General features: G+C 36.7%; 1 protein-coding gene across 21 annotated transcripts in view; it reads left to right on the forward strand.

Moving 5' to 3' along the window:
- Positions 1–24,528, forward strand: part of LOC127656955 (neurexin-3a) — a 421,181-nt gene that overhangs the window by 331,632 nt on the left and 65,021 nt on the right. For all 21 annotated transcript variants that reach the window (XR_007972220.1, XR_007972221.1, XR_007972222.1 and 18 more), the window contains one exon: positions 21,656–21,827. Coding sequence is in view for 18 of the 21 variants with exons in the window: in XM_052145540.1 (XP_052001500.1) it covers positions 21,656–21,827 (172 nt within the window). In the remaining 3 variants the exon portion in view is untranslated. The remainder of the gene's footprint in view (positions 1–21,655; positions 21,828–24,528) is intronic.

Genomic DNA, 24,528 nt, shown 5'->3' on the forward strand with positions numbered 1-24,528 from the left:
ATTTGGAAATTAGTATGTCCTGTTCACCTTTTTTATAGAACACCCCCCATACATTCATATTGATGCACATTATGTCTGCTATATGTAGACACAATGCTCTCCTCATACAAAGCAAATCAGTTTACAATTAAACTTTCTTTTGACTTTGTGAAGGCGTAATCTCGGGTACTCAGTGGCTACAGGCGAGGATGAGAGTGGTGTAACGCAATCCTCCTAAGGTATTTTTGATCTGAAAATTGCGTTCAATTGGCCAGCAGTTGAAAGCAGATGAATGTTAGCTGAGCCATGTCTAAAATGGAGCATAATGTGAAAGCAGATGGAGAATAAAAAATGCAGATGCCCTGAAAGGTCATCCAGATCAGATTGCATTGATCCTGGGTTAAGGTTAGGAAACACAGACACGTAAACGGGAGGAAGCCGAAGCTTCCTTGTGCGTTTTGCTCAAAACGGGTTGAATTTCAGTGACTTCCCAGTAATTATTTTTTGGTTTTATCATTAACCATGACATTGATTGCTACATGCACACTTTTACTTTTGCCACTGTAAAAATAAGACTGTATCATTCAGTTTTGATGGTATTGCAATGGTGAATAACTAAGTGCAAGTAGCAACACTACTAATTTAACTAAATTTTTCGCAGTTTCTCAGCCATTTTTAAAATGGAGCAGGTTTTCCTGTAACAAGCTATTTTTTTGTTTCCCAAAGAAGCTTATCGAGGTAATAATGAAACGTTCCTAGAATATCCAACTCTCACCTTTAAGTCAAATTATCAAATTATTCAAATATACATACAGTATATATTTTATACAGTTTTAAAAGATTTTAACTCCTTAAATAGCTTCAATGTAGTTAGCTATCAATTGTAAGTAGCTTGTAATGAAGCTAACTACATTTTCAAATGGGTAGCTTTACAGTAGATTAACTTCTTTAAATAATAATTATTTTGGGAAGCAACAGTTTCAAAGTAGCTTCAGCAACACTGATACTGGGAGTTCTCCAAGGACTGTCCATAACCCCCCAATATTAAAAAAAGCTGGCAGCCACAGGGCACAAATTTGCATTACTTTGTCCAGCCACATGTTTTCATTTGTGACAGGCTTGCCACTCAGTCCAGACCTCCACTGCATATCCCTCTTTCTGCATAGCATATTCTGTCAAGAGAGATGTGCAGATTTATTAAAAACTGTTCCTGCTAAATAAACTGGCTAATCTTTGGCACAGATAAAAGACACAGGTGCCCAATCTAAAACATTGAGGCCATTTCAATTTGATATTTTTTCTATCCAAGTAAGAAGCTTCTGTATTTACTGAAAAGCTCAGGGAGGGGGGACTGCAAGTACTATTTCCAAAAGTACTTCATTGTGTCACTTTGCATTCACCTCACGGTGATGGAAATTGTATGTTCTAGAAAACATTACAGTCTGTCTGACTGCCTCCCTTGCAATTCTGTAACCAGGGGGTCTGTACAAAAATCAGACAGGAAATGTGTTCATTTGTAGTGACCTCCCTTGTCAAGCTGTACCTTCAGATTGTTTGAGAGGAACTGTGTTATCCTGAGTGCATGCTATTCTATGAAAAATATATACTGATCACATGCAATCACAAAAACTTCTAACACTGTCTAAAGGGATTTATCTATTCTTCATATTAGTTATGAAAATAGTCACTCTGCTGAAAAAATAAGCAGCTTAAACCAGTCAAAGGATTTTAGCTGGTCTCCAAGTCTAGTTTGGCTGGTCTGTTTTGCTAGTTTTAGAGGGAATAGAGAGACCAGCTAAATCAGTTAAGACCAGCAAGCCACCTAAGGCTGGTCTAAAATGTTATTTTTTTGTTTGTTTTTTTGTCCCCAGCGCTTAATCAGATTCCTTGCCTAGAATAGAAGGCAAAGGCTATTTGTTCTATGTGCAACTAGCAACAAAAAGTTTCTTATTTGCACCCCAGTCCAAAGAGTGGTGGATACCATTTACACTCCTAATTAAATACTAACCTACAGTATTGGGGCATCCCCTAACCTTCCCTTACAAAAATTATCCATGCTTTTACTGCAGTAACCATAGTATCACCATGGAATTTTGTAGTAAAATCATGGTAACCTCAAAATTAAACATGGTTACTATATTAACACCATATTACTGTAGTAAAGGCCCGTTCCCATCAAGAATGATAACTATAACAATAACTAAAACCATAAAGTTTTAATAATCATTCTAACTGTAATAGAATAGCGGTGTCCACACCACAACTGTAATGATAAGGACACTGAGGATCTATATAGTTTGGATCACTTTCAGAGCGATTTTCTCCAGCTGATGAACCATACAAAAATTGACAGCCTTTAAAATAAAAGGGCTTGAATCCAAACGTGCTCTCATCTTCAAAATAACACAATCCAGCTCCGAATCACCACTTATTACACACATGAACGAAATGCAAACTCCAGCTCAAGAACCTGCAATGTTTCTTTTGCATTCTTCTTCAGTATTAATTAAGATAAGATAATGAAAATCTAATGCAACTGGTAGCATAAAATTACCGCAGGTATCCAGTGCTAATTTTGTCCAACAATGTATTGTCTCCTTCGAAATTGTATCCATCTGTTTTTCTTTTGGTTTTTTGCAAAACGTAGAGCAGTAGAAGGTAATCTAGATCCATTTTCTTCACTGTGAACAGAAATGCAGAGCGTGCTTAGAATAAACAGAATGTTAACATGCGTTGTTGTAAATGCTTATATAGTTATTGTTATAGTTATCATTATAGTTACAGTTCTTGGTGTGAACAGGCCTTAACACCAACCAACATTTTTGTCTGCGAAAAAACAGTTACAAATTACTATATTTCAGTTAACACAACTCTCGGAGATAGATTAAAGATTTTATAGATGATAATGACAGTGAAGTAAGACTAGTTTTGGCAGATTATATCTGCTTTACGCATGCTGCTGCTGCTGCTGCTGCTGCTTGACATGAGTCAATATGCTGCTGCTGTGGGCACAAAAACATGATGCTGCTGAGACAGAAGAGACATGCTGCTGCTACTGTGCCAACATCAAGATAAATCCCTCGAAAGGAGAGAATGAAGGAGAAGCTTCTGATTGGGTGCATAGGAGGAGGTGCACTTGTTCAATCTATCAGCCCATGCCATGTAGAGTTTCCTAACTGAGTTTAATTGTCATTAAAACCATGGTTCATTTTATCCTGATGAAACCTTTCTCTCAACTCCCAGACCTTCACCGCGACCAAATCACAGCAAGGAAACCAACCTTTAAATTAATTTGTATTTATTATTATAAGTAGTGTTAAAGGAAATATCAAGAGTAGAGACAGGAAACTGGATAGAAAAAATGGAACAGAAGAGGAAATTGAACCCGGGTCGTCTGCATGAACTGCTGCATACTGTTACAAGTGAATCAGAACCTTAATAGATGTAGGCTGTCTGCTTCACTGCTGTAAGTACAGAAGCACTTACAGATGGATTTATTCAGCTTTGATTTATAGATGCCTCAGAGAGAAAGAACAGCATACCTGTCTGATCAGTGGTGTCGACTTATCCATATTATTCATGTTATCTTTAGCAAGACATTAGACCAGTGTTTCTCACCACTACTGGAAAACCATCAACTTCTTATTCATCCATCAGTGTCTCTTGAAGATCCAATTCATCTGTTTTTACTTTTATTATTTGCATATTTTCTTATATCTGTGAATTTGGCTTTAATTAATGCCAGTCCAACTATAAGGGAAGAAAACTAAATGAAAGCAAGGGACATTTTTTTTTTTGTGTGTGTGTGTTTATTTTGTAGGGAGAAGATAGGAAATGATGGCAGAGAAAGAAGGGCAATAGAATCAGAAGATTTCATGAGCTGAATTTGAACTTGCGTCACCACATCAGCATCACAGCTCAATGTGCCAGAGCACATGTTTGAACTACTAAGCCACAGCTCAAAGAAGCTAAATGGCCATTCAGATTTTGCAAAGTTGATTTGGATTGTAATCTCTGAAAATGTAGTTGCACTAGGTAAAAAAGTGCTTGTCTAAAACTGTGGCAGAAATCCAGAAGTCTGAGTTTTATTTTTTTCTTGGGTCATGTCGTATCTTGTTGAGGGCATCAAGTGAGCCAGGACTGCCACTGTTGCCCTCTCAAAAAATAAGTACACCCTCTTTTTAGAGTACATGCTAAAATACTTTTCTCAGAAAGGTTCTGTAACTTCATGAAATCCATTCTGCCAGTAGTTAAAGGGAAAGTCTGATTAGTTCTGTGCCAAATGGATTTGTCTAGTGATTAAATGATCAAATTTGCTGAACAAGTTGAGGTTTAAAAGGTCAATGCATGGCTCTGTCTCAGGGTAAATTGAGATACCTACAGCTGAGTGTTCTCGGAGGAAAAAGTCATGTTTACAGCATGCTGGGAAGCCACAGAATGCTGTAACTTTCCTCTTCTTTTCTGAGGTAATGCATGTGATTTGAGCCCTGCTGTGAATTTAAGAACTGTGGTGAAAAATGAAGTTTTAAGTGTTCTGGAAACTAAATTGCCCAGGATCCACAGTTGGAGTCATAGAACAACCTAACAGTTCCTAGTAGCCATCAGACAGGTTAAAATGACTTGTTCGCATTATCCACTCAAATGTACCAACAATTAGACTAAAATGGGAAACCATAATTTTGAAAGCACTAAATGCCCATCTCACTTTGAATAACCTTCTGAGCAGTTTGATGGCTGGGTTAAGGCAAAGAAAAAAATCCTTTCTGATATTGGCAATTGACACTTGAACTCCAGAGGCTTCACTTCTTGGGCTTTTGATTGTTTTATTCAGCCTTTTCCTTTTGTAGAGGAAAGTTGTGATTTTTCTCTTGCTGGAAGCCCTGAAAGGTGGATAATCAAGAAATTGTGTGGACTGACTCTTTCATTGATTTTCAGGAGAGTCGTTCCAAAGGCATTGTGAAATGTATGATCCAGGGTACCTCAGCCTGGGTGGTGCAAGTGAAGACCTGCAAATCTATCTTTAAAAGTTATTGTGTCAAAGCCAATGTCAAAGAGAAAAGAGATGAAAGCAGTTACATCTAGTAGTGAAGTCCAACAGGTGCATTATGAATATGTAGCATCCATTGCTGCACTGCAAACTTGGCTTTACCCAATAAAAATATATTAATGAGGATTGTTGATTGAAACAACTTACTATACGAACCCTAACTCGTCAAACTCCATGATTTACCTTCATAACTAGCTGGAAATCACTTTTGTTTGATGCATATATCATGCCATAATTTCACATCTGCTGAACTTGATAGTTGCTCCTTTAATCTCATTCAGTGTCTCATAAAAATGACACTATTGTGCAAGGTCCACTTTTAATGAGAAAAAAACGTATATAACTAGAAGTCTAATTTGAAGTTTAATTTTAAACTTTTTTGAAAAGGGCTTGAAATCATTTTCATTGACATTTAATTTTGCCGTCTATGCAAAATATTGTTTACAAATCTGCGTGCACAATAGTTCTGTCAGCCTACCTGGAGCATTTTTGCTTCATCTTCAGTTTTATTTGACATCTTCTGAGAGTTTTACAGCTTATGTAATTCCCCACTCTTTGATTTTCAGTGTCCATTGTTCTTATCATGGTCAGAAACAAACAGACAGGTGAAATCAAACAGATCTTGTTTTGAATTTTACTTTGCATATTCTTTATATGCTTCGGTCATCAAACAAAGCACATAATTCAGCATCATTAGATCACTGTGATTAGTTCTTATCCCTAATTAATGCTTTGTTTGCACAAAGGCCAATACAGAATGACAGTCTTGAATGGTTCACATGATGCCAATTGATATTTAAAGTCCAGCAGTTACAAATTACAGTAAGGTGCCACAAGTGGTGTCATGAAATGCTGCTCAGAAATAATACATCATGGGTGTTTATTGAAAATGCACATAAGGGCCTTGTCTGCAATAAGGAGAACTAAGAAAAGCATCACATAGGTTTAAAATTTCTTGCACTCAACCTCTACTGTGCTACGTACATATGTGTGAGTGAAGTTTCCTTGTTTTTAAATAAAGTGCATGTAAAATAGATAAAAACTTGTTATATCACAAAGGTTTAACAGTTAAGGTGAAAGATGAACACGTAACAAATGTTGGCATGCTCAGCATCTATTATGAAAGGTATAGTTCACCCAAAATGAATGTTTGTCATTTACTCTCCCTAATGTTGGTCCAAACCCTTGTGACTTTCTTTGGTGCAGCACAAAAGGATATGTTAGACAATATGACAGCTTACACTTCCATTATATGGAGGGAAAAAACAAACATTTTTGAATGAAATATCTTATTTTTTAATAGCGATTTAACTAGTGTTAACACTCTGCCTATACTGTAGTTCAGAAAAACCATTACAGACTGCAGTGTTTTCCAGATAAGTACAAATGTCTGTAAATAATATGCTACAGTCGATGGGCTTTTATTCAAAACACACTCAGAAGTGTATTGATTTCATATATTAAATGCACATTCTTTCAGAGGCTGAACAAATAATCTAATGCATGTATTTGGTGCTGATAATTGCACTCAAATGCAAACAAACAATTAATGTGTTTTACAAAAGAGATAATTACCCTATTGCTTTTTAACATTATTCATTTGTGCCATTTATGCAAGCTGTTTCTCAGAGATTATGTTCAGGTTTTGGAAGGTTTATAATGAATCAGTTTCTCAGAAATGTTCACTCATCAACAACACACTCATAGCATTCCCTAATTATGGTATGCAATTCTGATGTCTTTTTGAAATGAAAACTATGCTCACAATCTTTTAAACAAAATAAATCGTAAATGTTGTGTGCACATAGCTGTGTTCAGATCTGATCGTATTTCAGTCAGGATCACTTCCGTCAAATAAGAGTTGGGGTACTCTAGTTCGGATTCACACTCGAGTCCGAGTCACAAGTCTCGAGCCTTTGGGACTTGGTATTTTATTCTGAGTCCGGCCGAGTCCATGGCATTTGTGATGCAATGAAAAACAAACAAACAAACAAACAAAAAAAAGTGACCATACATCCTCTTTTCCCCAGTCATTTCTCAGACCTGAAAAAAGCATCAAGCCTGGATTCCAAAACTGCCTCCAAATGTCCAGGATTTGGCTTTGTCTTCATATTGATGTGCTTTCTACAGTTAGGACTATCATACATTCTGTGTATTTGATACTGTGCATCAGTTTACACGTCTATTTGTCCTTGCCTGTGATTTTTCTGGCTGAGAGCAGCAGCTTGCACCCTTTCAAAGTACTTTTTGAACTCCCGTGCTGTATGTGTTTGCGGGAAAAAGATCACCATTCGCCAGACGTGCTCTGCTGCTCTCATCCAGAAATATCAGTAATGTAAGTACACTTTAAAAAGTACGTCCTACACATTTTATCAGACTCATGCTTACTATGCAAAGTCATTTCTAACTGAAAATGTTGACTATATCGCGACAAAATCAAATTTACTTCATATCAGGGACATTTAAACTAATATGACGGATGAAATAGACCATGATGGAAATTGTACAACTCCGTCACATATTTGTAGCAAAGCCTCTGTGTGTTACCTGTAAAGCTGATACTTGTGTTTGAATGTCAAAAAAGTCAAAAAATACAATGAAGAACACAAATGTGGGGAGAAGTCTCTATTCACCTATTATCCATACTAAATATAATGTGAAAAGAACGAAACGTCAGCCCAAGGTGAGTTTGATCTTGACTTTAGAGAAGTAGGTTACACCTGGACACAGCAGGAGGACTGAAAAGTGTGAAGTGTAGTACCGTAGTTTATGAATATTTTGTAATGGTATCTGATAGTTTCTGTTTTTATTTTCTGTTGTTGTATGTAATTTTATGAGCATTATTAAATGTTTTAATAGTAACATTTATTAAATGTATTAAATACATTAAATGTATTTAATTAATCACACTGAATATATTTCACCCATAATTTTAGATAGACCTAAACTAAATTGAATGAACAAATTGAAAAAGAAGTAGAAATAAAAACTCAATTCAAATTCAAAATAAAAATAACTCTGGTTGTAATGACTAATGCAGCTTTCGTTTTCTTTGATGTATGTTTGAGTGGAGGGGGAAAGCAACAAATAACTGAAATGTCAACAGAACACAATAAGAATTGTGTTGAAGGACAGCTTTGTCTTCATACACCTAAAGACTATGAAATTTGTTCAGCAGGATACTAATAATTATTTTTTTTGCATTTATATTATTATGTGAAGGTTAAAATAAGCTTAAAATATTGATGTTGAGTTTACAGTTGACATTTTAATTCAGATTATTTCTTTTTTTTCTTTTTTTTTTTTCTCAATGCGTTCTAAGTCCTTGTGGTAGCGTAGTGACTCGCCTCAATCCGGGTGGCGGAGAACAAATCTCAGTTGCCTCTGCATCTGAGAATGTCAATCCGTGCATCTTATCACGTGGCTTGCTGAGCACATTACTACAGAGACATAGCTGGTGTGGAGGCTTCATGCTGTTCTCCGCGGCATCCACACACAACTCACCACGCACCCCACCGAGAGCGAGAACCACATTATAGTGACAACAGCTCTACCCTCCTTAGCAACCGGGACAATTTGGTTGCTTAGGAGATCTGGCTGGAGTCACTCAGTATAACCTGGATTCGAACTCGCGACTCCAAGTGTGGTAGTCAGCATCTTTACTCGCTGAGCTACCTGGTACCCCTTAATTCAGATTCATGAACAGATTCATTTGGACTCAAATTGGTCTCGGCGTGTTATGGACTCGGCCTTGAGTCCGACTCAGCCCATTTTGGGCTCGGACTCCACTGTTTAATGACTCAGACTTGACTTGAACTTGACTAAGGTGGACACGAACCCAACACTACCATCAAATGAACACTTGACTTAAATACTTGAATGAATACTTTGATTCACTTATAGACAAGTAAAGCAATCTGTTGGTGGTTTAGTTCTGTTCTGGGCAAACTATCCGTTTGCATGGCCAGAGCAGGGAGTGCAGTGAATAAAGGGTGGGATACTTTTCAGCACCTCTGCTCTGGTTCCAAGCCCCTAACTCTTGATCACACAGCACCTCTGGAGCTGGTCGCTGCTTATTAGGGTGAGAACATATACAGGAAGAAAGATAGGTTATACAAAAATGGAATACACACAGCCACTTAACTAACTTAGATGAGTGGAGTGGCATGTCTAGATGTAACCTTATTCACTCAGTCCCACTCTCACGATCTCTTGAGAACCTCTCTCTATCTCTTGAGATGTCACAATGCCAATTTCTGCAGCCTTTTGTTCCAGAAGTATTTTTCCCATTAATTTTATTAAAAGGGATTTCAAAACAACTTCAATGAAGAGTTGTAAGCCATGAACCAAAACAACCAGTTCCAAAATTAATTTAAAAAAAAAAATGTTGTGGAAATGGGAAAAAAGTACAAAGTTTGATTTATTTTTCAATTATTCAATAATCTACTCATCCCATGAAGCATTGCAAATGGCGCAATCGAACCACAAATAGAACTGTTGACTTATAGTCAATGATTATAAGTAAAAATATAAGGCAAAAATATATATATTTTAAGTTCATTGCTACATTTTTTAGACAATTGAGTAGTTTATGAGTGTTAGGAAACCGAATTATGACATTAGCAAGCTTCATGGTAGTGGGTAGTCAGTGCTGAGCTCTTAAGCTGTGATTTTACACATGGTAACGGTGACTTTCGATTGGTCGATCGCTCAACAGCATTATGGCTAGTGTAGTTAATGGTTTATACATTATTATTGCAAATAAAAAAAAATTCATGGAGGAAAGTTTTTTTATTTGACTTGGAACAAGCCTGATTTCATGAAAATTATGTGACTGTGGCGTTTACTTGGATCATTACATGTATCATGGCAGCCCTGAGGTGAAGTGTCCACTGTGTGGTGTTAAAATAGTGCTAAAGGGATAGTTCATCCAGAAATGTATATGTTCTCATCATATACTCACCCTCATACCATCCCAGATTAGTGCCGGTGTGACTTTCTTTCCTCAGCAGAAAACGAACAAATATTTTTAGAAGAATATCTGCATTCTGTTGTTCCATTCAACGCACCATAATGGTGGCCAGAAATCTGAAGGTCCAAAAAGCAGATAAAATCATAAAAGTAATCCTATAGCTCCAGTGGTTAAATCCATATCTACAAAAGTGATATGATAGGTGTGGGTGAGAAACAGATCAATATTTAAGTCCCTTTTTACTATAAATCTCCACTTTCTCTTTCAGTAGTGAACATGAAATATTACAGGCGCTAAAAGTGACTTAAGGATGTGAAAGTGAAAGTGGAGATTTATTGTAAAAAAAGGATTTAAATTCCATTCATTTGCATTGAAAGGACCAACAAAGCTGAGATATTCTTCTAAAAATCTTAGTTTATGTTTTGCTGAAGAAAGAAAGTCATACACATTTGGTTGATCTATCCCTTTAAATGTTCTCCTAAACAGATTGGTCTGTCACTTTTTAAATCAATAAACCCGTTTCCCTGTCCTAAACCCTAACCAATAGTGTTAAAAACAAGCAACTGTGTGATAAAAAACTCAATTGCTGATGCAACTGTGTAATTTTGTGGTGCTTCTACGACACTTTCGGCCCTGATGTTGACTCATACGGGACACATATGGCGGTCCTTAAAGTTACAAGTGCAATGATCTATCAGTTGAGCTACCACATAACTTGATCCTGTACGAATAATCTTTTAAACCTTAAAAACCTTAAAAGCTATAGTAAAAGTGTTTTGATATTCATAAGATTGCATTGTGTGAGGAACAGAAAGAAAAAAGTGTTTATGAACTGAAAACAAGCAGTAAATGTAGCAAAATTTTGGGTATAATAACATGATTTTGTGAGACCAGGTTGTTCAGGACACATACTTCCTGATACTGATGCACTCAATTTTGATTTTTGATTTTCCTTTGACAATTGTAGTTTATAATATTTCTGTCAGTCTACAGTAAAACTACTATGCACTAAATGCCCATCCTGCATCTTATTATCATATTTTTGTTTCAGTTGCAATTTAAATTAGTGGTTCAGAAGTATGAGTTGTGCTTTTAACGAGATGTAGCCATCATGGTCTGATTGCCCCCTCCGGGTAATGGTGATCTAATTACAAATAAAGTGTAACGAACCATTAGAGTGTAGATGATTTTGCGACGGCTTGATTTTCTCCTTCAGTTTTCAAATTTAGCTGGAGAGAACATGCAGTTGTGCCATTTTGCCACATTTTGTGTCTTAAAATAAGCTCCCTAATTCTATTGACAAAGCAAATTATAAAAGTGGAAAAAATGGTATTCCTCCCCAGCATCACTCCTTCTCTCTGCTTTGCTTTGGTCTACTAAATGGGTCTTCGTAAATAACGTCTAGTGGACATTAGCACAAGTTGGTGTATTTTGCGTTGTTGCAGAGGGATGTTTAGGTAACATTTTGACAGATCAGCATCAAACGTAGACAAAACACAAATGTCTTTGTCTTGTGACCTACCCGAGGATGTGGCGACTCATATTCTGCTTACATGACAGATCTTATATTCAATTTGATAAGCAATTACCTCGCCTTTCTTTTTGTATCCGTCCACAATCTGCAACAATAGTTGTAAGGCACCTGATCCTCTTGACTTCACATAATCCTATATATATATATATATATATATACTCAAGGTCTGTGTGCATGAATGGAAAGATAAAAATTATATTGAGCAGTGAGTGCACTAGAGTTTTTTGGAGTGCTGTGAAGTGCTTTGCATTATAGTCTTTTTGTTTGCTATCTTTAGACCATAAATCATATGAATGTGACTTGCATACTAGCACTTTGTACCTCCATCCATTTTCCTTTTTTGTTTTAAAATCTGTGCTGCCCTTGAAACACACCACCCTCATAGTTACACTGTAATAGGACCATTGAAGGCCACGAATTCAACAGACTTTTTTTTGTTCTTTTCCATCCTATATTTGTACTTCTGAAAGTAACTTTGGCTTGGTTTACTGTCAGCAAAATTATTTCATATTTCTGTTCTGCGCTCATGTTGTTCTCCGTTTGCTGTGCAAGAGTGTCGATGTAGCAGGTTCGAGGTAGATTAAGTATTGTCTGGCAGCTGTCTGTGTTTTGTGGACCCAATAGACTCGGCAAGCAAATCAGCAGCTAGCAGTGAATTAAATGCACTTTCTGCCTTATCAACATGTTTGATATCTCTATGAACTACTCTGGAAACACAGCAGCTCTTCAACACATATGTCCCATGGACACCAGGCTTCCTTGAGATTACGCTTTCATCAGCAAATCTAATTGAAATTTCCTTTCAGTTGTTTAAGTAGCAATGAGCGCATTTAAGGACTAATTGTAGTGTAAGTATTATTTATTTATTTTTGGTTTGTTGAGCATGGTTAGTAGAGCATTACGCTAGCAACACCAAGGTCATGGGTTTTGATTCCCAGGAAACACGCATACAGATAAAATGTACTTTAAATGCACTTATAGAGACATTACAGAGATGTAGTTCCATTGCATGATCGTTATATTCTTTATTGTACTGTTTAAAGACATAATAGCATTTTTAATTGTTGTGGCACAAACAGAGTGAGTTTTGATTGTGGTGTGTTTAATGAGACATTCATAAGTGTCAGCTTCCTGAAACTTCTTCCTCCATGCTGGTCCAATTAGTGTTACGAACAAAACATCATAACAACACTACACTTTCTCCATAATGTGATGTGAAAGTGTCTTTATTATAATATAAATGCTCAAATGATACAACAAAGTGTTGTACATGAGAAACATCCACTTCTTTCTCAATGAGCATTATGTATTGTCCTCTGAAGCAGCTATTGGGTCACGACCCAAAAATGGGTCCAAAATATGACAGACTAAATTTAATATGGGTTCACTTGCAACAAGGATAAACATGGTTTGTGACAACTTAAAATTCATTACATTTTCTTTTTTTTTTTGGCTGATTTCTTTTGATTTTCCCATAATGTCAAGCAATGATGCACTGAATTTGAAGGTAGGCCTTAAAATACATCCACAGGTACACCTCCAAGTCAGTGCACCTCGTATCAGAAGTTACGTCAAGGCTTGACATAATTTTCTGGAATTTTCCAAGCTGCCTAAAGGCACAGTTAACTTAGTGTATGTAAACTTCTGACACACTGGAATTGTGATATAGTCAATTAAAAGTGAAACAATCTGTCTGTAAACAATTGTTGGAGAAATTGCTCATCATGCACAAAGTAGATGTCCTAAACGACTTGCCAAAACCATAGTTTGCTAAAGTTAAATCTGTGGAGTGGTTAAAAACGTAGTTTTAATGACTTAAACCTAAGTGTATGTAAACTTCTTACATTTACATTTTTGCTTTTAAGGAAATGTTTAGTTTACTTTTGTACAATAAACAATTTTGGTATGTGTTGGTTTGCTACTTGATGTCCAATGTAAAATCTGGGTCCAGAAGCAAAGCCAGTTTAGATCCACTGGTCTGATGTTGTCCAAGATCATTTTGGTGACTGCAGCTTGTTAATCTTCCACCAGCTATTGTGCAAATGCAGAGTTTTCTGTCTTTTCGCATTTGCATTGATCAACCAATATGCTGTGAGACAGAAGGTTAAATGGATAGTAATGAAGTTGTTAACGAAAAAGATCCTACGCAATTTAGTGGCAGACTTGAAAATATCGACTCTTATATTGATGAAACAATCAGCCTAGAAAAATTGTCACTTCCATTTTCCCTTTACCAGCAATTCAGCTGCGTCTCTCCTTATCAGCTCTCCACAGATGGGCACTCTGAGAGAGAGAAGGTTCATCTTTTAGCCACTTATCAATTTGCCCAGGTGATACATTGGGGCAGACCTCTTTACCTCTCACACGGTAGAGGAGAGCACAATTGATGACTGTAGTGATTGGAGTTTGCATTCTGGAGTGAGGACGCTAACTGTCTAGCGATCGGAGGAGTGTGTCACAGAATACAAATAAGATCACGCTTTGTTCCTAACTGCTGTTTATTCATTACTTCAATTTTTTCTTGTTTATTTTCCTGAAAGGCATTTAAAATGGTGCATAATGATGTTTTGATGGAGGTTAACAACAAAACAAATGAAGTGGCCTTGGAATAACAGAGAGGTATTCAATTATGAAAGCTGGAGGGTTTTATCTTTAAAAATATCTCTCTAAAGACTTTATTTAAAAAAAAATGCTCTGATTTCAATGGGTATAATCCTGCATGACATATTTTTTTTACTTTACAGAATGCAGTTTCAGATCTAAAAGAAGAATAATGAATGCATTTCATCTTTTAAATATTAAAATATTAATAGTAATAATAATAAAATAGATTTAAATATTAAAATCTATCATTGAAAGCTGTATTATATTATTACACTTTTTAACAAAGCACTGAACAGCCCTGCTTAAAATCTAATGTATTTATGCTACAATATAAAGACTTCGTTCAAGCCCCAGTTGTTTACACTGTGTTTGCAGAAGGGATTATCAGTCTTATTTTATTTTTTGTGTGCAAAATCATTATGTGATCCATTGTTTCAAACTCTTTCTGGCAATCAGTGTTTTTCTTTTTGTGTTTTGTTTTTTCAAATACATAACGAGTAATTGGATGTGCCAATCATTTTACACTGTGCCCGCATTAGAGTTGAATATTTGCCTGCACTAGAACAAGAGCATAAATGGCCTTTTCCTTGGGAGCTTCATCTGAAAGGATAAAAATGCATTCGGCCATATACAGTATTTGACCTTTTAATTGTTTACAATTTTTTTTTTTAATACATTTCTATTCAAGTATTGAAAGCATAGAAAATTGTATCCATAGCATATAACACCATATTGAAATGTAAGCACAGAAGGAAAAACCTATAATAGTAAATCGCACAGAGAATATGCTCTATTTGCACACCCTTCCTGTGTGCTGTGATGACACGAAGCTCATTATAGTGTGTGTGTGTGTGTGTGTGTGTGTGTGTGTGTGTGTGTGTGTGTGTGTGTGTGTGTAATAGAATATTTCCTTTCATGTATCACTTGCTTTAAAAACAAAGTTTATTTATCTTTTTACCCTCCCAGATACAAGCGTCGCTGTATTAGAATTGAATATGTAGGGCGGGATAAGATGATGTTAAATGTAAAAGTGTTTTTTCTGTGATCAAACAAGTTATACAGCAGCATTTGGCTTTCACAGGCTAAAAGCGGCAGAGCGGCTCGATATTTCAGAGCACTGTGCATAAATGTGTGCATGTCTGTGGAAACAGATTTAGAAAATTGCTCTTTTTGTGTTTTGACTCATTTTCATCTAATTAATATTTTACAATAGGGCAGAGATATGTTTTCTGTAGCTTTTCATGCAAGAAGAAAGGCAGGGCTACAGTTATGTACAATCCTTCTTCCTCTAAAGCTGGTCTCAAAGGGGCCACAGTATCATTGAACACAAACACTTCGTTAAAACCCTACCACACGCTGCTGTCAAGGTTATGTATACCCTTCTAATAAATATATCAATAATCAGATGCATGCAGTGTCAGAAAGTGACTTGTTAAGAGGCAATATCTGGCCTTGGAATTGTTTTTCAAGGGAATTTTTTCTTCAAATAATAAACTATATAATAACAGTGTGTAAGACAAAATACTTTAATTGAATCAATTAATAAAAATATTTTCTTAATCTGAACAGCTATGACTGTTACTTTAACTGTAATTGTACAGGTAATAGTTGTACAAGTACTTGTACAGTCCCTATGTTAGATTATACCGCTCTCTACTGTATTATTTATTTACAGATTGCTTCGGTCTCTGCGGTAGCACAAAACACATGCTAATAAATTTAACCAGATAGAATCAGAATCAGAATCAGAATCAGCTTCATTGCCAAGTAGGATTACACATACAAGGAATTTGTCTTCCTGGTTAGCTTCCAGTGCACAACAATACAAAAACAATACAAAAACTGCAGCAAGAAGGATAATAATAGTAAAAATAAAAAGAATTATACACATACGTACAGACACACACATACATACATTCACACATACACATATGTAGTGCAAATCTAATACAAATCTGTTATCTGTTATGTACAGTGCAAAATACAAATCTGTTAGGTACAGTGCAATGTTTTTTTCCAGAGGAATGAAATGGCAGAATATGTTGGATAAATATAAAAAAGACTGAACTGTGTATTGCACATAGATATTGCTCAATGGGGCAGTTTTAACTGTTCATGAGATGGATAGCCTGAGGGAAAAATCTTTTCCTGTGCCAGATGGTTCTGGTGCTCAGAGCTCTGAAGCGTCGGCCAGAAGGCAACAGTTCAATAAGGTAATGGGCAGGGTGAGTGGGGTCTAGAGTGATTTTACCAGCCTTTTTCCTCACTCTGGAAGTGTATAGTTCTTGAAGGGGGTCAGGGGGCAACCAATAATCCTCTCAGCAGTCCGAAACTTCCTTTGTACTCTTCTGATGTCTGATTTCATAGCTGAACCAAACCAGACAATTATTGAAGTGCAGAGGACAGACTCAATGACTGCTGAGTAGAACTGAATCAGCAGCGCCTGTGGCAGGTTGAACTTCCTCAGCTGGTAAAGGAAGTACAACCTCTGCTGGGCCTTTTTCACAATGGAGTCAATGTGTGTCATCCACTTCAGGTCCTGTGAGATGGTAGTGCCCAGGAACCTGAATGACTCCACTGCTGCCACAGTGCTGTTTAGAATGATGAGGGGGGTCAGTGTTGGGAGTTCCTCTTAAAGTCCGTGTTCAGCTCAATGTTGTTTTGACTGTAGCAGACAGCCAGCTGTTCAGCCTCCCTTCTGTATGCAGACTCATCGTCACCTTGGATGAGGCTGATGACAGTAGTGTCGTCTGCAATCTTCAGAAGCTTGACAGAGGGGTCTTGGTGATGTCATTGGTGTAGAGAGAGAAGAGTAGTGGGGAGAGCACACATCCCTTGGGGGCACCAGTGCTGATTCTACAGGTGCTGGAAGTGACAAGCTGCTGCCTGTCTGTTAGAAAGCTGGTAATCCACTGACAGATAGACATGGGAATGGAGAGTTGGTGTAATTTATTCTGGAGTATAGCTGGGATGATGGTGTTGAAAGCCGAACTGAAGTTTGTCCAGATGTTGCAGGATATTATGCAATCCAATATTGACCGCATCATCCACAGACCTGTTTGCTCACTAAGCAAATTCAAGGGGATCTAGAAAGGGTTCAGTGATGTTCTTCAGGTGGGCCAACACCAGTCTCTCAAATGATTTCATGGTAAATGGTAAATGGTCTGCACTTTTTTAAGCCTTAACAGTATTCAAAGTGCTTTACACTGCGTCTCATTCACCCATTCACACACACATTCATACACCAATGGCGGCAGAGCTGCTATGTAAGGTGCTAGCCTGCCATTGGGAGCAACTTGGGGTTCAGTGTCTTGCCTAAGGACACTTCGGCATGTGGAGTCGTGTGGGCCGGGATTTGAGCCACCAACCCTGCGATTAGTGGCCGACCCACTCTACCAACTTAGTCACAGCCGCCCATAGACGTCAGGGCAACAGGTCTGTAGTCATTAAGTCCTGTGATTTTTGGTTTCATTGGGACAGGAGTAATGATTGGGCATTTGAAGCAGCATGGGACTTCACACTCCTCCAGTGATCTATTGAAGATCTGTGTGAAAATGGGGGCCAGCTGGTTAGCACTGGATCAAAGACACGCTGGTAAGACGCCATCAGGGCCTGAAGCTTTCCTCGTCTTTTGTTTCCGAAAGTCCCGGCTCACATCATCTTCACAGATCTTAAGTGCAGGTTGAGTAGCAGGAGGGGGGTTGCAGGAGGTGTTGGTGTTTGTTTGAAGTGAAGGTCAGTGTGGATGTGGGGTGTGAGATTGGACCTTTCAAATCTGCAGTAGAACACATTCAGTTCATCAGCCAGTTGTTGATCCACCACAGGGTTGGAGGTAGGAGTCCTGTAATTTGTGATTTTTTTCATGCCAATCCACACTGATTCAGGTTCGTAAGCTGAAAACTTGTTTTCCAGCTTCTCAGAGTATCTTCTTTTAGCCACTCTGATTTCCTTATTCAGTGTGTTCCTAGCCTGATTGTACAAGACTATATCCCCACTCCTGTAAGCATCCTCTTTGGCCTGACAAAGCTACCTGAGCTCTGCTGTAAACAACAATTTGTCATTGTTGAACTTTAAATAAGTCCTAGTAGGAATGCACATAGAATATCAGAAACTGATCAGAAACTGGTATATGATGTAACAGTATATGTGAGCTCCTCCAGGTTTGTGGCTGCAGCCTCAAAAACACTCCAATCTTTGCAATCCTTACAATCCTTACAGTCCTTACTACTGGCTTGGTTATTTTAATTTCTGCCAATAGGTTGGAAGAAGATGAACCAGACAGTGATCAGAGAATCCCAAAGCTGCTCTAGGGACAGAGCGAAATGCATCCTTTATTGTTGTGTAGAAATGATCCACTATGTTCCTGTCTCTGGTGGGGCATGTAATGTGCTGTTTGTATTTGGGCAGTTCACATGTGAGATTTCCTTTGTTAAAATCCACAAGAATAATAATAAACCGGATATTGTTGTTCCTTGTCTGTGATCTGATCAGTCAGCTGTTGCAGCGCTTTGTTTATGCACATGTTTGGCGTGATGTACACACAGATATCACCCAGATAGGCGTATAAGATTTATATATATCAAGTGTAAGATTACTGAATTAAAAAAGTGAAATTTTTGCAGCTACATTTTAAATACCTGGGGCATTTTTGTTCCTTTCAGTGGCATTTTTGCCCAAAACCCTTTTATTCTTTATGCATATAATATGATCCACAATACCTAATTTTTACAGCGATTATGTAACTGTTAAGGGTTGTTGTTAGGAATGTGAAGTGGCGCATTATAAACAATAATAAATGTTTTTATTAATTTATAATCAATATTTTATATGTAGTAATAATAATAACAACTAACACCATTTTTTCTGCCAAATAATATAGTTCATTAGCATAAATCTATGCCATTTGTTTTTAAATGTAACTCATACAATCAGATTTTACACCAATAACGTATATTTAAAATAAATATAAAATTATGCAGAATAACTTCACAATCATAGAAAGCATAATTAATTAAAGATGGAGTGAGGGAAGGATGGTCAACCTTGCATTTCAGTCTTTGGGAAAGTCTTCCAAATGAACTTGAGAGCACTGGCCCAGATTTCCCTCAAAGAGATCTTGCGGTGATAAATGCACTGTGCGATGATAAACATCTCCCTTGATACAATTTATCATCTGTCTTCATTTTCCATGCTGTAACAGATAAGAACAACGGCAGATTTGGTTTAACATAACCATAAAATATATCTGTACAGCACAGAAGGCTCTGCAGAGGGGGAGAGAAAGTGCATTCTGGAGGATGAACAAGTTGCAAACAAAGAAAAGAAAAAAAATGAGAGAAAAACAGTGTTTACGCAGCAGATTAGCTATAACAAACATAGGCTACTCACATAAATCTGTCTTTTTTAAGAGTAATTAGAATTTGTATTTACTTTTTATTACTTTTTCTCTCTCTCTCTCTCTCTCTCTCTCTCTCTCTCTCTATATATATATATATATATATATATATATATATATATATATATATACATATAGATATATACATACATTGGTGGCTAAATGTTTGGAATAATGTATAGATTTTGCTCTTATAGATAGAAATTGGTACTTTTATTCATCAAAGTGGCATTCAACTGATCCCAATTTATAGTCAGGACATTAATAACATGAATAATTACTATTACAATTCGAAAACACTTCTTAAACTACTTCAAAGATTTCTCATCTCATTTCTTTTTGTTTTTCTGTTTCAAAAGTTGCTTTTTCTTTTCATTTTCTGAGTCTTCTCTTTACTGTTGTACATGAAACTGGTGTTGAGCGGGTAGAATTCAATGAAGCTGTCAGCTGTGGACATGTCTATTTCTGTCTATTTCTCAAACTAGAGACTCTGATGTACTTAACCTTCCACATCTCTTTCTGTCCTTGTATGCCAGCAGTCCTTTATCTTTAAAGACTGTAGTGTACACCTTTGTATGAAATCTTTGTATTTTTGGGGCAATTTCAAGCAATGTATAGCCTTCATTCCTCAAAACATTGATTGACTGACATGCTTCTAGAGAAAGCTGATTATTTTTTGCCATTTTCTCCTGATATTGTCCTTAAAACATGCCAGCATACTGTGGCAACTCAAAAACAAACACAAAGACAAAGTTAAGCTTCATTTAGTTAACCTGGCTTTCAACTGTTTTTGATATGGCAAGTGATTTTTTTTTAGTACCAACTTAGCAATTTAGCATGATTACTCAAGTACAAGGTGTTGGAGTGATGGCTGCTGGAAATGGGACCTGTCTAGATTTTATTTTCAAATAGTTTTTTCAAATAGTTATGGTGCTGTTTTTTACATCAGTAATATCCTGACTATACTTTGTGAATTAATGTACCAAAACAGCTAAATCTGTACATTATTTCAAACTTTTGGCCGCCATTGTGTGTGTGTGTGTGTGTGTGTATATATATATATATATACACACACAGTAGCCTATATTTTGTAAGTTAATGTATTAACTTATTTAATTTAAATATCTCAGAGCTAGCTTGTGTATTGCTATCTAGTGGCAATCTCATTTTTAATAAAGGTGGGTTATGAAGGATTAACAATGTATAAAATGCTGTATAACAAAAACTATATCATGAAATCATGTTCATTTAAATTTTATTTTAGTTCATTTTGGAGTCATTCAGTTTTATTTTGTTTCAGTTCAAATATTTCTATTTTGTTTTAATTAATGTTAATAACACTGGTTGTGCTTTTAACTTACATTCCACAAAGTTAATTATTGACATCAATGATTAATGAAAAATGTCCTCCATGTTTCTGACACTACCAATGCTCTTTGAGGCTGTGCTAATTAATATATACTGGGAATCTTTGCAGCTACATTTGCACATTGTGGATCAGTGAGGGCAAACACTAAACACATTCCTGTTCCATTAATCATTCTTATCTCTTTTTCTGTTTTAGCTAATTCTGTTGCTCAATGTGCTTGAAATCAATGAGCCTGATTTTTCACCTCCAAAGAGTGGGAAAGCTAAGGGCTGATGAATCCTTTTCATTGAACAGACAAGTTTATCAAGGGTCATTAATGCTAATAGATCATTCAGGATCCCTCTAGAACAAAAGTAAAACAATAGGTAGCAGATTTCAAAGGTGCCTCTGTTCTTAAAAATGAGTCCAGAGTAAAAATGTATCTTTTTATTTTAGATGTTGTAGATCTAGTATCCAAATTGAAAAATATTTGTATTCATTGTACAGGTTTGCCATTGTCATGGAAAATCTTTAGTAAAATATAATACAATCTAAAAAGAAAAAACAAAAGTCACAGAAAAGTCATGTTTGACTGTAAAATATATACCGCACTTTTTGAATGCAATGTCTATAAAATTACTTTCTAAAAATCTTAGATCTTAGAAAAGTAATGGAAAAATCATGGAAGTTCATTGGTCAAAAGGTGTGGCAACCCTGATTGAAAATTATATTTATTTTATAGACAAAATTTAGATTTTGTTTGTTTGTTTTTTCAGGAGCAAGGCAAAATCGGAGTCACATTCAACATCGGAACAGCTGACATCGTTGTACAGGAGAGCAGCACTGCAGTAAATGACGGCAAGTACCATGTAGTGCGCTTCACCAGAAACGGGGGCAATGCCACTCTTCAAGTGGACAACTGGGCCATAAACGAGTACTTCCCCTCAGGTAAGACCTCTCACCGACCAATTCAACCTTTGCCTTTTGACATCTGCAAGATATATGGACAATACACAGAACTGGACAGCAACTGCTTTTGTGCTATTTCTAAAGTCACTTTGTCTCCCCAATGACCAAACATGTACTTTCTAGCATTTGGGAACATCCTGTTCATGCCACAATCACAACAGCAGCAACAAACAGTGGATATGCAACCTCTCCTACTTTTTTCTACTCATTTAATTGGGTAACTTTCACATTAAACAAGGTCAATGAGATGGTCTTTTTTCCACTAATGGCTGGCAAAGGACAGAATATTTTTTTTTTGGTATGGCTTTGTGGGTTTCTCTTGAAACCAATGTCCGCAGTGACATGGTGTGGGAGACTCATCACGTTATGGCTGCAACTTTCAATTTTTTACAATCACACATGTTCTTTCATGCAAATCTACCCTCTTTTCTCACTTAAAGGTATAGTTCATCCAAAAATGGAAATTCTCTCATCATTTAGTCACTTTCATGTCATCACAGACAGAGCTGCACACTGCGGCGACAAAAAAATCTAGTCACCATTGGCTACAGTCAGGATAGGCTTTCATATGTGGTTTTGTCAGATATCCAGCGTGTCTCGCACTGCTTTTCACCCTTTCTGTTGATGATATGAGTTCACTGGCTACATGCAACAACAAACACTGCGTGAGCCATGATGTCATATATATATATATATATATATATATATATATATATATATATATATATATATATATATATATATATAAATTGTATTTATATATTTGTGAGAGAGAGAGTTTTATCTCTAATATTTGTATATACAGGTGAAACTCGAAAAATCTGAATATCGTGCAAAAGTTCATTAATTTCAGTAATTCAACTTAAAAGGTGAAACTAATATATTATATAGACTCATTACAAGCAAAGTAAGATATTTCAAGCCTTTATTTGATATAATTTTTATGATTATGGCTTACAGCTTATGAAAACCCCAAATTCAGAATCTCAGAAAATTAGAATATTGTGAAAAGGTTCAGTATTGTAGGCTCAAAGTGTCACACTCTAATCAGCTAATTAATCCAAAACACCTGCAAAGGGTTCCTGAGCCTTTAAATGGTCTCTCAGTCTGGTTCAGTTGAATTCACAATCATGGGGAAGACTGCTGACCTGACAGTTGTGCAGAAAATCATCATTGACACCCTCCACAAGGAGTGAAAGCCTCAAAAGGTAATTGCAAAAGAAGTTGGATGTTCTCAAAGTGCTGTATCAAAGCACATTAATAGAAAGTTAAGTGGAAGGGAAAAGTGTGGAAGAAAAAGGTGCACAAGCAGCAGGGATGACCGCAGCCTGGAGAGGATTGTCAGGAAAAGGCCATTCAAATGTGTGGGGGAGCTTCACAAGGAGTGGACTGAGGCTGGAGGTACTGCATCAAGAGCCACCACACACAGACGGGTCCTGGACATGGGCTTCAAATGTCGTCAGAAGCGTCTTGCCTGGGCTAAAGAAAAAAAGAACTGGTCTGTTGCTCAGTGGTCCAAAGTCCTCTTTTCTGATGAGAGCAAATTTTGCATCTCATTTGGAAACCAAGGTCCCAGAGTCTGGAGGAAGAATGGAGAGGCACACAATCCAAGATGCTTGAAGTCCAGTGTGAAGTTTCCACAGTCTGTGTTGGTTTGGGGAGCCATGTCATCGGCTGGTGTTGGTCCACTGTGCTTTATTAAGTCTAGAGTCAACGCAGCCGTCTACCGGGACATTTTAGAGCACTTCATGCTTCCTTCAGCAGACAAGCTTTATGGAGATGCTGACTTAATTTTCCAGCAGGACTTGGCACCTGCCCACACTGCCAAAAGTACCAAAACCTGGTTCAATGACCATGGTATTACTGTGCTTGATTGGCCAGCAAACTCGCCTGACCTGAAGCCCATAGAGAATCTATGGGGCATTGCCAAGAGAAAGATGAGAGACATGAGACCAAACAATACAGAAGAGCTGAAGGCCGCTATTGAAGCATCTTGGTCTTCCATAACACCTCAGCAGTGCCACAGGCTGATAGCATCCATGCCACGCCACATTGAGGCAGTAATTAATGCAAAAGGGGCCCAAACCAAGAACTGAGTACATATGCATGATTATACTTTTCAGAGGGCCGACATTTCTGTATTTAAAATCCTTTTTTTTATTGTTTTCATGTAATATTCTAATTTTCTGAGATTCTGAATTTGGGGTTTTCATAAGCTGTAAGCCATAATCATAAAAATTATATCAAATAAAGGCTTGAAATATCTTACTTTGCTTGTAATGAGTCTATATAATATATTAGTTTCACCTTTTAAGTTGAATTACTGAAATTAATGAACTTTTGCACGATATTCTAATTTTTCGAGTTTCACCTGTATATATATATATATATATATATATATATATATATATATATATATATATATATACTGTAAATATAAATTCTGAAAGGGGTATGAAAACTTATGAGACAAAAGGGGAATGCAAATTTTTCCACTCAACTATACAGTATATTAAATACCCGATTAATGAACTGTCAGCTGTCTTTTCTTTGGCTTTCTATCTTGTTTTTGAACAACAATCAAACTAAAACAGCCATTTGGCTCATAAATGTTTCAGTTTAGGAGCCAATAGCTCCTTAGTCAATTTTTAAGTCTGGAACCCTGATAGATGTGTATTTC

This window comes from Xyrauchen texanus, chromosome 16, assembly GCF_025860055.1.
Source record: "Xyrauchen texanus isolate HMW12.3.18 chromosome 16, RBS_HiC_50CHRs, whole genome shotgun sequence".
NCBI classification, from domain to species: Eukaryota; Metazoa; Chordata; class Actinopteri; order Cypriniformes; family Catostomidae; genus Xyrauchen; species Xyrauchen texanus.